General features: G+C 41.0%; 1 protein-coding gene across 1 annotated transcript in view; it reads left to right on the top strand.

The window, feature by feature from the left end:
• The window catches only part of NME8 (NME/NM23 family member 8), a 50,378-nt gene that overhangs the window by 9,703 nt on the left and 28,168 nt on the right, over positions 1 to 12,507 (top strand). The window contains exons 6-8 of the mRNA XM_032592373.1: positions 8,297 to 8,413; positions 11,223 to 11,289; positions 12,385 to 12,458. Coding sequence (XP_032448264.1) covers positions 8,297 to 8,413; positions 11,223 to 11,289; positions 12,385 to 12,458 — 258 coding nt within the window. The remainder of the gene's footprint in view (positions 1 to 8,296; positions 8,414 to 11,222; positions 11,290 to 12,384; positions 12,459 to 12,507) is intronic.

Raw genomic sequence — 12,507 nt, 5'->3', positions numbered from 1 at the left:
CCCTTAGCTGACAAGAAATTCATTTCAGCAACTTTCCGCAGGAAAGGCTTTTGCAAGGTGCATTAGAAGGCCCCCAGAATTGTTGAAAAGTTCCTTTTAGTGGGGAATGGTAACTAGAATGCCAGTATTTATTTAAGCCTTTCTCACCTGGATCCTTTCAATGTCCTTTGAAGATGGTTCAATATTTCCAATTAAAAAGTAATACTTTCGGGGCGCCTGGGTGGCGCAGTTGGTTAAGCGTCCGACTTCAGCCAGGTCACGATCTCGCGGTCCGTGAGTTCGAGCCCCGCGTCGGGCTCTGGGCTGATGGCTCGGAGCCTGGAGCCTGTTTCCGATTCTGTGTCTCCCTCACTCTCTGCCCCTCCCCCGTTCATGCTCTGTCTCTCTCTGTCCCAAAAATAAATAAAATTTGAAAAAAAAAAATTTAAAAAGTAATACTTTCTTTGGTGCCACACCCCTCTCCAGCTATCACCCACCTCTTTTACCTCATAGCTAAATTTCTCAGAAGAGTTTGCATATTTAGTTTTACTCCACTTTTTTTTTCACATTCCATGAATTCCTCAACCCATCCAATCTGCCTTCTGTCTCATTATTCAAGCAAATTTGCTGTTGCCAATGTACCCACTTACCAGCCTGTTGTTAAATACGTGGACACTTTGAGATTCATCATGCTGTACCTCTCACATGTATTGAATGTGGTGGCCATGCCCTCCTTTTTGAAACATTGGCTTCTTTTGGCTTTGTTACTTGGTTTCCCTTTTGCTACCTAGATGCTATTCCCCTCCATCACCTTTCCAGGTTTACCTTTCTTTAAAAATTTTTTTTAATGTTTAATTTTTGAGAGAGAGAGAGAGAGAGCATGAGCAGGGGTGGGGGCAGAGAGAGTGGGAGACAGAGAATCTGAAGCAGGCTCTGTGTTGTCAGCGCAAAGACCGACATGGGGCTTGAACTCATGAACCAGGAGATCATGGCCTGAGCCAAAGTTGGACACTCAACTGACTGAGCCTCCCAAGTGCCCGCAGGTTTACGTTTCTTTATTCGGCCAGTAAATTTTGATCTTATCATGCTAATACCTTCCTTAGAAAATTGTCTCCACACAGTTTCCATTGTCTCCACCTGTATATAAAGAACTCAAGTTTACATCTTCAGCCGATTCCTAGACTTTGAGCTCCAGAGGTGTGTATGCAACTGGTGTTCTGACATCCTTCTTGGGTGTCTCAAGGGCGTCTCACAAGGGACTGGTCCAACACCAGACCCGCCCCCCCATCCTGCCGCCATCCCCAGGAAACGTGGTCTTCTAAGTGTCACCTCATTTGGTGCTTAACATCTTAATTTATCTACTTTCTTGACAAAAACATCACACCCAAAACACTCCAGACCTTGGACCTGTCAGTTTCATTACCCAAGTCTTTCTCACACTTATCTGCATCTTTCTGTTCTTTCCATCTCCGTCACCACAGCCATAGATTGAGCAATCATCTCTCTCATCATCACCTCTAGGATAGCCCTACTTTGTATACAAACATCTTCTCCTGCTCCCTTCTAACTCTAAACGTGGTAGGTGAAAGGATCTTTACAAATAACAGTTCTAATTGTGGTCACTGCCTCTGTTTAAACGATGCCTAAGGCTTCCCACTGCATTTAGGTTAAAGGCTGTGCTGTTCCATGACCCATAAGGCTCTGCATGGTCTGGTTCCCCTTCACTGTTGGGCCTTTTCTCATTCCAGGCATCCCCTCACTTTCTCAGCTGGCCTTCACATTTGCCATATTCCTTTCTGGCCTCAGGACCTTTGCATCTCTATCCCTTTTGTCTAGAATACTCTTTCTTCTCCATTTTGCCTACTTATCTCTTACCCATCTTACACATTTTAACCCTGATATCAGTAAGCACATTTGCTGATCTCTTTTTTTTTTTTTTTTTTAATTTTTTTTTTCAACGTTTATTTATTTTTGGGACAGAGAGAGACAGAGCATGAACGGGGGAGGGGCAGAGAGAGAGGGAGACACAGAATCGGAAGCAGGCTCCAGGCTCTGAGCCATCAGCCCAGAGCCCGACGCGGGGCTCGAACTCACGGACCGCGAGATCGTGACCTGGCTGAAGTCGGACGCTTAACCGACTGCGCCACCCAGGCGCCCCTTGCTGATCTCTTTGACCATGACAAATTCTTGTAGATACTCCCAGTGCTTTGTACCTCTCTTGGTGGTACTTGTCATGAGTGTTATTTTACATATTTTGTCTGTGTTGGTTTTTTTTCCCTCCTTTTTTGTGATGTAATTAGGCCATGTACCAGGACTGCCATTCCATGCCATCATGCCTGGTATTGTGCCAGTAGACAGATTTTAGTAAATATACGTTGAAGATGGATGAAAGAGGGCATAGTGTCAATAATAATTAGAGAAGGCAAGGTTGGGAGGCCTGTACAGAACTGTTGAATGTAATTCAGGGCTGCCTTGCCTTTGGTTGAAGGAGGACAGGCAACGTGGAAGCAGAAGTCAAAGAGCTGGGATTTTTATTTTTTTTATTTTTTTATTTTATTTTATTTTATTTTATTTTATTTTATTTTTATATATATGAAATTTATTGACAAATTGGTTTCCGTACAACACCCAGTGCTCATCCCAAAAGGTGCCCTCCTCAATACCCATCACCCACCCCCCCCATCAACCCTCAGTTTGTTCTCAGTTTTTAACAGTCTCTTATGCTTTGGCTCTCTCCCACTCTAACCTCTTTTTTTTTTTTCCTTCCCCTCCCCCATGGGTTCCTGTTAAGTTTCTCAGGATCCACATAAGAGTGAAACCATATGGTATCTGTCTTTCTCTGTATGGCTTATTTCACTTAGCATTACACTCTCCAGTTCCATCCACGTTGCTACAAAAGGCCATATTTCATTTTTTCTCATTGCCACATAGTATTCCATTGTGTATATATACCACAATTTCTTTATCCATTCATCAGTTGATGGACATTTAGGCTCTTTCCATAATTTGGCTATTGTTGAGAGTGCTGCTATGAACATTGGGGTACAAGTGCCCCTATGCATCAGTACTCCTGGATCCCTTGGATAAATTCCTAGCAGTGCTATTGCTGGGTCATAGGGTAGGTCTATTTTTAATTTTCTGAGGAACCTCCACACTGCTTTCCAGAGCGGCTGCACCAATTTGCATTCCCACCAACAGTGCAAGAGGGTTCCCGTTTCTCCACATCCTCTCCAGCATCTATAGTCTCCTGATTTGTTCATTTTGGCCACTCTGACTGGCGTGAGGTGATACCTGAGTGTGGTTTTGATTTGTATTTCCCTGATAAGGAGCGACGCTGAACATCTTTTCATGTGCCTGTTGGCCATCTGGATGTCTTCTTTAGAGAAGTGTCTATTCATGTTTTCTGCCCATTTCTTCACTGGGTTATTTGTTTTTCGGGTGTGGAGTTTGGTGAGCTCTTTATAGATTTTAGATACTAGCCCTTTGTCCGATATGTCATTTGCAAATATCTTTTCCCATTCCGTTGGTTGCCTGTTAGTTTTGTTGGTTGTTTCCTTTGCTGTGCAGAAGCTTTTTATCTTCATAAGGTCCCAGTAATTCACTTTTGCTTTTAATTCCCTTGCCTTTGGGGATGTGTCGAGTAAGAGATTGCTACGGCTGAGGTCAGAGAGGTCTTTTCCTGCTTTCTCCTCTAAGGTTCTGATGGTTTCCTGTCTCACATTTAGGTCCTTTATCCATTTTGAGTTTATTTTTGTAAATGGTGTGAGAAAGTGGTCTAGTTTCAACCTTCTGCATGTTGCTGTCCAGTTCTCCCAGCACCATTTGTTAAAGAGGCTGTCTTTTTTCCATTGGATGTTCTTTCCTGCTTTGTCAAAGATGAGTTGGCCATACGTTTGTGGGTCTAGTTCTGGGGTTTCTATTCTATTCCATTGGTCTGTGTGTCTGTTTTTGTGCCAATACCATGCTGTCTTGATGATTACAGCTTTGTAGTAGAGGCTAAAGTCTGGGGTTGTGATGCCTCCTGCTTTGGTCTTCTTCTTCAAAATTCCTTTGGCTATTGGGGGCCTTTTGTGGTTCCATATGAATTTTAGGATTGCTTGTTCTAATTTCGAGAAGAATGCTGGTGCAATTTTGATTGGGATTGCATTGAATGTGTAGATAGCTTTGGGTAGTATTGGCATTTTGACAATATTTATTTTTCCAATCCATGAGCAGGGAATGTCTTTCCATTTCTTTAAATCTTCTTCAATTACCTTCATAAGCTTTCTATAGTTTTCAGCATACAGATCCTTTACATCTTTGGTTAGATTTATTCCTAGGTATTTTATGCTTCTTGGTGCAATTGTGAATGGGATCAGTTTCTTTATTTGTCTTTCTGTTGCTTCGTTGTTAGTGTATAAGAATGCAACTGATTTCTGTACATTGATTTTGTATCCTGCAACTTTGCTGAATTCATGTATCAGTTCTAGCAGACTTTTGGTGGAGTCTATCGGATTTTCCATGTATAATATCATGTCATCTGCAAAAAGCGAAAGCTTGACTTCATCTTTGCCAATTTTGATGCCTTTGATTTCCTTTTGTTGTCTGATTGCTGATGCTAGCACTTCCAGCACTATGTTAAACAACAGCGGTGAGAGTGGGCATCCCTGTCGTGTTCCTGATCTCAGGGAAAAAGCTCTCAGTTTTTCCCCGTTGAGGATGATGTTAGCTGTGGGCTTTTCATAAATGGCTTTTATGATCTTTAAGTATGTTCCTTCTATCCCGACTTTCTCAAGGGTTTTTATTAAGAAAGGGTGCTGGATTTTGTCAAAGGCCTTTTCTGCATCGATTGACAGGATCATATGGTTCTTCTCTTTTTTTTTGTTAATGTGATGTATCACGTTGATTGATTTGTGAATGTTGAACCAGCCCTGCATCCCAGGAATGAATCCCACTTGATCATGGTGAATAATTCTTTTTATATGCCGTTGAATTCGATTTGCTAGTATCTTATTGAGAATTTTTGCATCCATATTCATCAGGGATATTGGCCTGTAGTTCTCTTTTTTTACTGGGTCTCTGTCTGGTTTAGGAATCAAAGTAATACTGGCTTCATAGAATGAGTCTGGAAGTTTTCCTTCCCTTTCTATTTCTTGGAATAGCTTGAGAAGGATAGGTATTATCTCTGCTTTAAACGTCTGGTAGAACTCCCCTGGGAAGCCATCTGGTCCTGGACTCTTATTTGTTGGGAGATTTTTGATAACGATTCAATTTCTTCGCTGGTTATGGGTCTGTTCAAGCTTTCTCTTTCCTCCTGATTGAGTTTTGGAAGAGTGTGGGTGTTCAGGAATTTGTCCATTTCTTCCAGGTTGTCCAATTTGTTGGCATATAATTTTTCATAGTATTCCCTGATAATTGTTTGTATCTCTGAGGGATTGGTTGTAATAATTCCATTTTCATTCATGCTTTTATCTATTTGGGTCATCTCCCTTTTCTTTTTGAGAAGCCTGGCTAGAGGTTTGTCAATTTTGTTTATTTTTTCAAAAAACCAACTCTTGGTTTCGTTGATCTGCTCTACAGTTTTTTTAGATTCTATATTGTTTATTTCTGCTCTGATCTTTATTATTTCTCTTCTTCTGCTGGGTTTAGGCTGCCTTTGCTGTTCTGCTTCTATTTCCTTTAGGTGTGCTGTTAGATTTTGTATTTGGGATTTTTCTTGTTTCTTGAGATAGGCCTGGATTGCAATGTATTTTCCTCTCAGGACTGCCTTCGCTGCGTCCCAAAGCGTTTGGATTGTTGTATTTTCATTTTTGTTTGTTTCCATATATTTTTTGATTTCTTCTCTAATTGCCTGGTTGACCCACTCATTCGTTAGTAGGGTGTTCTTTAACCTCCATGCTTTTGGAGGTTTCCCAGACTTTTTCCTGTGGTTGATTTCAAGCTTCATAGCATTGTGGTCTGAGAGTATGCATGGTATAATTTCAATTCTTGTAAACTTATGAAGGGCTGTTTTGTGACCCAGTATATGATCTATCTTGGAGAATGTTCCATGTGCACTCGAGAAGAAAGTATATTCTGTTGCTTTGGGATGCAGAGTTCTAAATATATCTGTCAAGTCCATCTGATCCAATGTCTCATTCAGGGCCCTTGTTTCTTTATTGACCGTGTGTCTAGATGATCTATCCATTTCTGTAAGTGGGGTGTTAAAGTCCCCAGCAATTACCACATTCTTCTCAATAAGGTTGCTTATGTTTATGAGTAATTGTTTTATATATTTGGGGGCTCCGGTATTCGGCGCATAGACATTTATAATTGTTAGCTCTTCCTGATGGATAGACCCTGTAACTATTATATAATGTCCTTCTTCATCTCTTGTTACAGCCTTTAATTTAAAGTCTAGTTTGTCTGATATAAGTATGGCTACTCCAGCTGTCTTTTGGCTTCCAGTAGCATGATAAATAGTTCTCCATCCCCTCACTCTCAATCTAAAGGTGTCCTCAGGTCTAAAATGAGTCTCTTGTAGACAGCAAATAGATGGGTCTTGTTTTTTTATCCATTCTGATACCCTATGTCTTTTGGTTGGCGCATTTAATCCATTTACATTCAGTGTTATTATAGAAAGATACGGGTTTAGAGTCATTGTGATGTCTGTATGTTTTATGCTTGTAGTGATGTCTCTGGTACTTTGTCTCACAGGGTCCCCCTTAGGATCTCTTGTAGGGCTGGTTTAGTGGTGACAAATTCCTTCAGTTTTTGTTTGTTTGGGAAGACCTTTATCTCTCCTTCTATTCTAAATGACAGACTTGCTGGATAAAGGATTCTCAGCTGCATATTTTTTCTGTCTAGCACACTGAAAATCTCGTGCCAATTCTTTCTGGCCTGCCAAGTTTCAAAAGAGAGATCCGTCACGAGTCTTATAGGTCTCCCTTTATATGTGAGGGCACGTTTACCCCTTGCTGCTTTCAGAATTTTCTCTTTATCCTTGTATTTTGCCAGTTTCACTATGATATGTCGTGCAGAAGATCGATTCAAGTTACGTCTGAAGGGAGTTCTCTGTGCCTCTTGGATTTCAATGCCTTTTTCCTTCCCCAGTTCAGGGAAGTTCTCAGCTATGATTTCTTCAAGTACCCCTTCAGCACCTTTCCCTCTCTCTTCCTCCTCTGGGATACCAATTATGCGTATATTATTTCTTTTTAGTGTATCACTTAGTTCTCTAATTTTCCCCTCATGCTCCTGGATTTTTTTATCTCTCTTTTTCTCAGCTTCCTCTTTTTCCATAACTTTATCTTCTAGTTCACCTATTCTCTCCTCTGCCTCTTCCATCCAAGCCGTGGTGGTTTGCATTTTGTTTTACATTTCATTTAAAGCGTTTTTCAGCTCCTCGTGACTGTTCCTTAGTCCCTTGATCTCTGTAGCAAGAGATTCTCTGCTGTCCTGTATACTGTTTTCCAGCCCAGCGATTAATTTTATGACTATTATTCTAAATTCACTTTCTGTTATATTATTTAAATCCTTTTTGATCAGCTCATTAGCTGTTGTTATTTCCTGGAGATTCTTCTGAGGGGAATTCTTCCGCTTGGTCATTTTGGATAGTCCCTGGTGTGGTGAGGACCTGCAGGGCACTTCCCCTGTGCTGTGGTGTATAACTGGCGTTGGTGGGCGGGGCCGCAGTCAGTCCTGATGTCTGCCCCCAGCCCACCGCTGGGGCCACAGTCAGACTGGTGTGTGCCTTCTCTTCCCCTCTCCTAGGGGCGGGATTCACTGTGGGGTGGCCTGGCCCGTCTGGGCTACTTGCACACTGCCAGGCTTGTGATGCTGGGGATCTGGCGTATTAGTTGGGGTGGGAAGGCAAGGTGCACGGCGGCAGGGGGGGGCAGGCTTAGCTCGCTTCTCCTTAGGTGATTAAGAGCTGGGATTTTTAAATCAAGATGTACTTTTACATCACTAATACTTTATTTTAAAATGGCTAATTGCAGGGGTGCGTGGGTGCCTCAGTCGTTTGAGTGTCCAACTCTTGATTTCAGCTCAGGTCATGATCTCGTGGTTCATGAGATCGAGCCCCACGTCGGGCTCTGCACTGACAGTATGTATTCAGAGCATGCAGTCTCCCTCTCCCTCTCTTTTTTCCCCTTCGCTTTCCCCGCTTGCTCTCTCTCTCACTCTGTCTTTCAAAATGAATAACGAATAAATAAATATGAAGAGAAAAGATTAAAATGGCTAATTGTAATAGCTAAAAAGAATTGATGGGGGTGTGAGGCCACATGGGGTGACTTAGTCAAGTTGAATTCCAGATTTATCCTGAAAATGAGTTTCCTTTATGCTTTCTTTTCCCTTATAGAATGGCAAAATTATTGCAAAGATCATTGGTGCAAATGCCCCACTTGTTAATCAAAAAATTATTAACTTGATTGATGAGGAGAGGAAAATTGAAGCAGGTGAAATGGTTCGCCCTCAGGTAATACTTTAGATTACTGACTATTTTATTCTTAAAAAAAAATTTTTTTTTAATGTTTATTTTTGACAGAGAGACAGGGCATGAGTGGGGGAGGGGCAGAGAGCGAGGGAGACACAGAATCTGAAGCAGGCTCCAGGCTCTGAGCTGTCAGCACAGAGCCCGATGTGGGGCTCCAAGTCACGGACTGAGATCGTGACCTGAGCCGAAGTTGGTGCTCAACTGACTGAGCCACCCAGGCACCTGCACCCTTTTTTTTTTTTTTTTTAATATTTGTCTCAGGTATTTTTTAGTTTCTCTTTTGATTTCTTCTTTGACCCATTGGTTGTTCAGTAACATGTTTAATCTCCACAGATATGTGAATTTTCCAGTTTTCTTTTTATAGTTGATTTCTAGTTTGTTTCTAGTTATTTCTAGTCTATTATTGTGGTGAGAAAAGACGCTTGATATGGCTTAGCATATGATCTATCCTGGGGAATGTTCCATGTACACTTGAGAAGAATGTATATTCTGCTGCTTTTGAACGGAATGTGTTGAAAATGTTAAGTCCATCTGGTTTAACATATAGTTTAAATCCACTGTTTTCTCACTGATTTTCTGTACGGATGGTTTATCCATTGCCGGGTGTGCTGAACCCACGAACGCTAGTTCTGCTGGCTGCCAGAACCAGGCTATAAAAGGATGTGTTCTTTTGGGGTGGGGTGCCAGGTGTGTGCTCAAGCCATGTTCATGTGGATATCAGCCACCTGGATCCGGGCAGAGAGAAAGTACAAAGATGGCACCTGCTGGCCTCCCTGGTCTCCAGAAAGGATTGCAGTCAGCTGCTAGTTCTGTGTTAGTTTAGGAGCTTGACTCCCAGGCTACAGCTTTCAAGAGTTTCAAATAGGCTTCTTTCAGAGAAAAATTGGGCATGTCATTGAGCTGCTGGTACCCTGAGCCTTGATAGGATGGCCACAGCCTGTTCTTACTGGCCTGTTAAGAACTGTTTGTTTACGGTGACCCCCTGGGACTCATGGACACAAGCCCCAGTTGGCTTTCAGAGCCAGGCATTTTGGGGACCCATCTCTCAGTTGGAAGTCTTAAAATCTGGGGCATTATATGTTGAGTCCAAACCTTTCACTCCTCAGGGAGATGCTGGTTGTTCCCTCCCAATGGTGTGTCCCTGTGGTGGGGGTGAAGTTTATGGTCGAGTTGTATCTCAAGCTCTCCTACCCATTTCAATATGGTTTTTTTCCCCCCTCGTTTACCAGATGGGTAGGAGCTGCTCAGGCTTTCTCTGGGTTTCTTTCAGAGGAAATTTGTTTGTATATAGCTGTAGATTTGGCGTGTTTATGGGAGGAGGTAAGTTCAGGAGCCTTCTGTGTTGGCATCTTGAATGGGAATCTCAAGAAATATTATGAGAGAGTTACAAACAATAAGACAAGGCTTAAAAACATTGAGTCATTTTCCCAGAAACCGGCAGCCAGTAGATGGCGAAACCAGAATTTCATGTCAGGCAGAGTGACTCCTGAATATAAACTCCTAATGGCTTAATTCTATCCAGCTTTCTCTATGTGTGCTCTGTTTTGCGTTTGTATTGTTGTTGGTCTGATTGTCCTCACAAGATGAAATCCTGTTTTAACTAATAGCAGTGTGAATGTAAGAAGTGTATTGATATATTTATTTTTATTATTCCATTTTGTTGACTGCTTTTGCTATTTAGCTTTCTTATCTAATTGTCTGGTCTAGCACAACCCTGTCTGATAGTAATAAAGTGCAAGTCATGTTGTGAGCCACATCCATGATTGAAAATATGATACTAGTCACACTGAAAACAACAGAAAAGAAAGAAGTGAAATTACAAATTTTAAATCCTGTGTATTAAAAAGATTTCCACTTAAGGATGTACTCAATATAAAAATAAGGTATTCTACAATCATTTTTTTTTTCATATTAAATCTTTGGAATGTGCTGTGTAGTTTTCACTTATGGCACATCTTAATTTGGACTAATTTCATTTCAAGGCTGAAATAATCTTATGTGGTTAGTGGCTGCCCTGCTGGCCAGCATACGTTCAGCAACTATAAAGTCAGATCAATCTGAAGTTATAGCTGGCATGATTATCTGATTCCTGATTATAGTAAGAACAAATGCTTCCAGTATAGTCATTTACATACCTTTGGGGGTCTTTATTTCATTGAGACTCTGACATTATGCATTCTCTTGCCAAAAAATGTATATATGTAAATGTCTATACCTTTCAAGTAGTTAAAACAGAATCACAGAAGCACTTTAAGGGATTCTCAAAAAATTAAGGCACCCCATCCCCATCCTTCCTCGTTTTTTACCCTATGGTAGAAAATTGGCTGTTGTTTTGAGCAGTACAATTTTTTTTTATAAGTTAAGGAGGTATTTTTGCTGTTGCTAGTTTACCAAGAGTAATGGTCAGGATTAGATCTAGAAACTCATCAAATGCCTGTTTGATCTATAACATGATAATTGTGTATTTATCGCTTTCTTACTTATTAATCTCTGCTTCTTTCTTATTCTATTCCTTGTGCTCTTCTTAAATTTTAAGGTTTTTTGGTTGTTGATCATTTTCCAAACAGCATATATGCATGGTTTCTGATAGGCTTCCCACCCCAATCATTTTCAACATTCCTTATTTTATTTTAGTGGGAAGATCAGGAAAAGTAGTGTTAGATAAATGCAGGCACATTCCCACTTTACCTTCTATCCCTTGGATTATAGATATTTATTAGAAACAAAATTTCTAAAAATTCTTTTCCTATCATATTAAAATATAACTTCTACTTGCATTTCTCTTCCACAGTATCATGAAATTACGTTTGTGGACTCAGATGCGGAAGATGGTGAGGAATCACCCTATGAAAGTGCCGGTGAGTAAATTTCCTTCAAAGTAATGGCAAGGGATTCATGTACATGGATGCTCATTAAGGCACTACTTGCAAGAACAAAAAGCTGGTGGTGACATCAATGTCATAGGTAAGGGACTGGTAGGCTAATATGAAACTCCGCTATTAAAAAGCAAACTTTTTTGCTCCTCTTGCCTTTCCTTTGGTCTCTGTTTCTGAAGCCTTTCTGAGGTTACCTGGGACCGGGCATTCCTGTCCCCTGTGACTAACTAGACAGCAGCTTCCTCTTATTTCATCCTTCATCATCTTCCAGAACCTCATGAAAACAATTTCTTCCTCAATGACCCACACACCGGTTTACTTTCCAGTTAACGATCTTGTGTGTGGACTGTCTGTGTAGGTGTGTGAGTGTGTGTTCATACCTTGGAGCAGAGACAAACAGCGTGCTCAGCGAGCTATTATGCACTAAAAACTCATCAGAAGAGTGTGTAGATAAATGTGGATAAATCTCTAGACGGTCAAATCCATCAGTGTGTAATTTTGCTTGCATTGTAGCTCTACTCATCAGTGATACTGAGCTGGATGGATCATGGGTGTGATTTTAATCCATTGTATTAAAATAACTAGTGCCTACCTAACTTTTTTTTTCTCTTTTTGCCTGTGGACCACCAATTGTTGTGAATGTTTGACCTGCATGCAAAGATAGGAGCTGCACTTTGGTTCTAAGCAGAAACTCTTTGGTATTTGGAATGCTGTAATAAGAGCAAAGCTGTCAATGGACGCACATTCACTGGACATTAACAGTTCACATTTCTTTTTTTTTTTTTTTTAATGTTTATTTATTTTTGAGAGAGAGGGAGAGAGAGCATAAGTGGAGAAGGGGCAGAGAGAGAGAGGGAGACACAGAATCCGAAGCAGGCTCCAGGCTCTGAGCCGTCAACGCAGAGCCCAATGTGGGGCTCGAACTCATGAACTGTGAGATCATGACCTGAGCTGAGGTTGGACGCTTAACCGACTGAGCCACTCAGGCACTCCATATTTTACATTTCTAATTGCCAGATCCTTCATTATCTAGACTTTGTGTCAAGAAAATGAAATTCTTCTATTTTTTTTCCCTAGAGCAACTATACAGTATTGCTATTATCAAGCCCGATGCTGTGATTGCTAGAAAATCTTTAGAAATTAAAAAAAAAGTAAGTGATATTTTCCAACCTTACTTTAAATTAATTGCAGCATAACAAC

Source organism: Lynx canadensis, chromosome A2 (genome assembly GCF_007474595.2).
Source record: "Lynx canadensis isolate LIC74 chromosome A2, mLynCan4.pri.v2, whole genome shotgun sequence".
Taxonomy (NCBI): Eukaryota; Metazoa; Chordata; class Mammalia; order Carnivora; family Felidae; genus Lynx; species Lynx canadensis.
The sequence above is the reverse complement of the archived record's forward strand: the minus strand, read 5'-3'. Positions and strand labels throughout refer to the sequence as shown.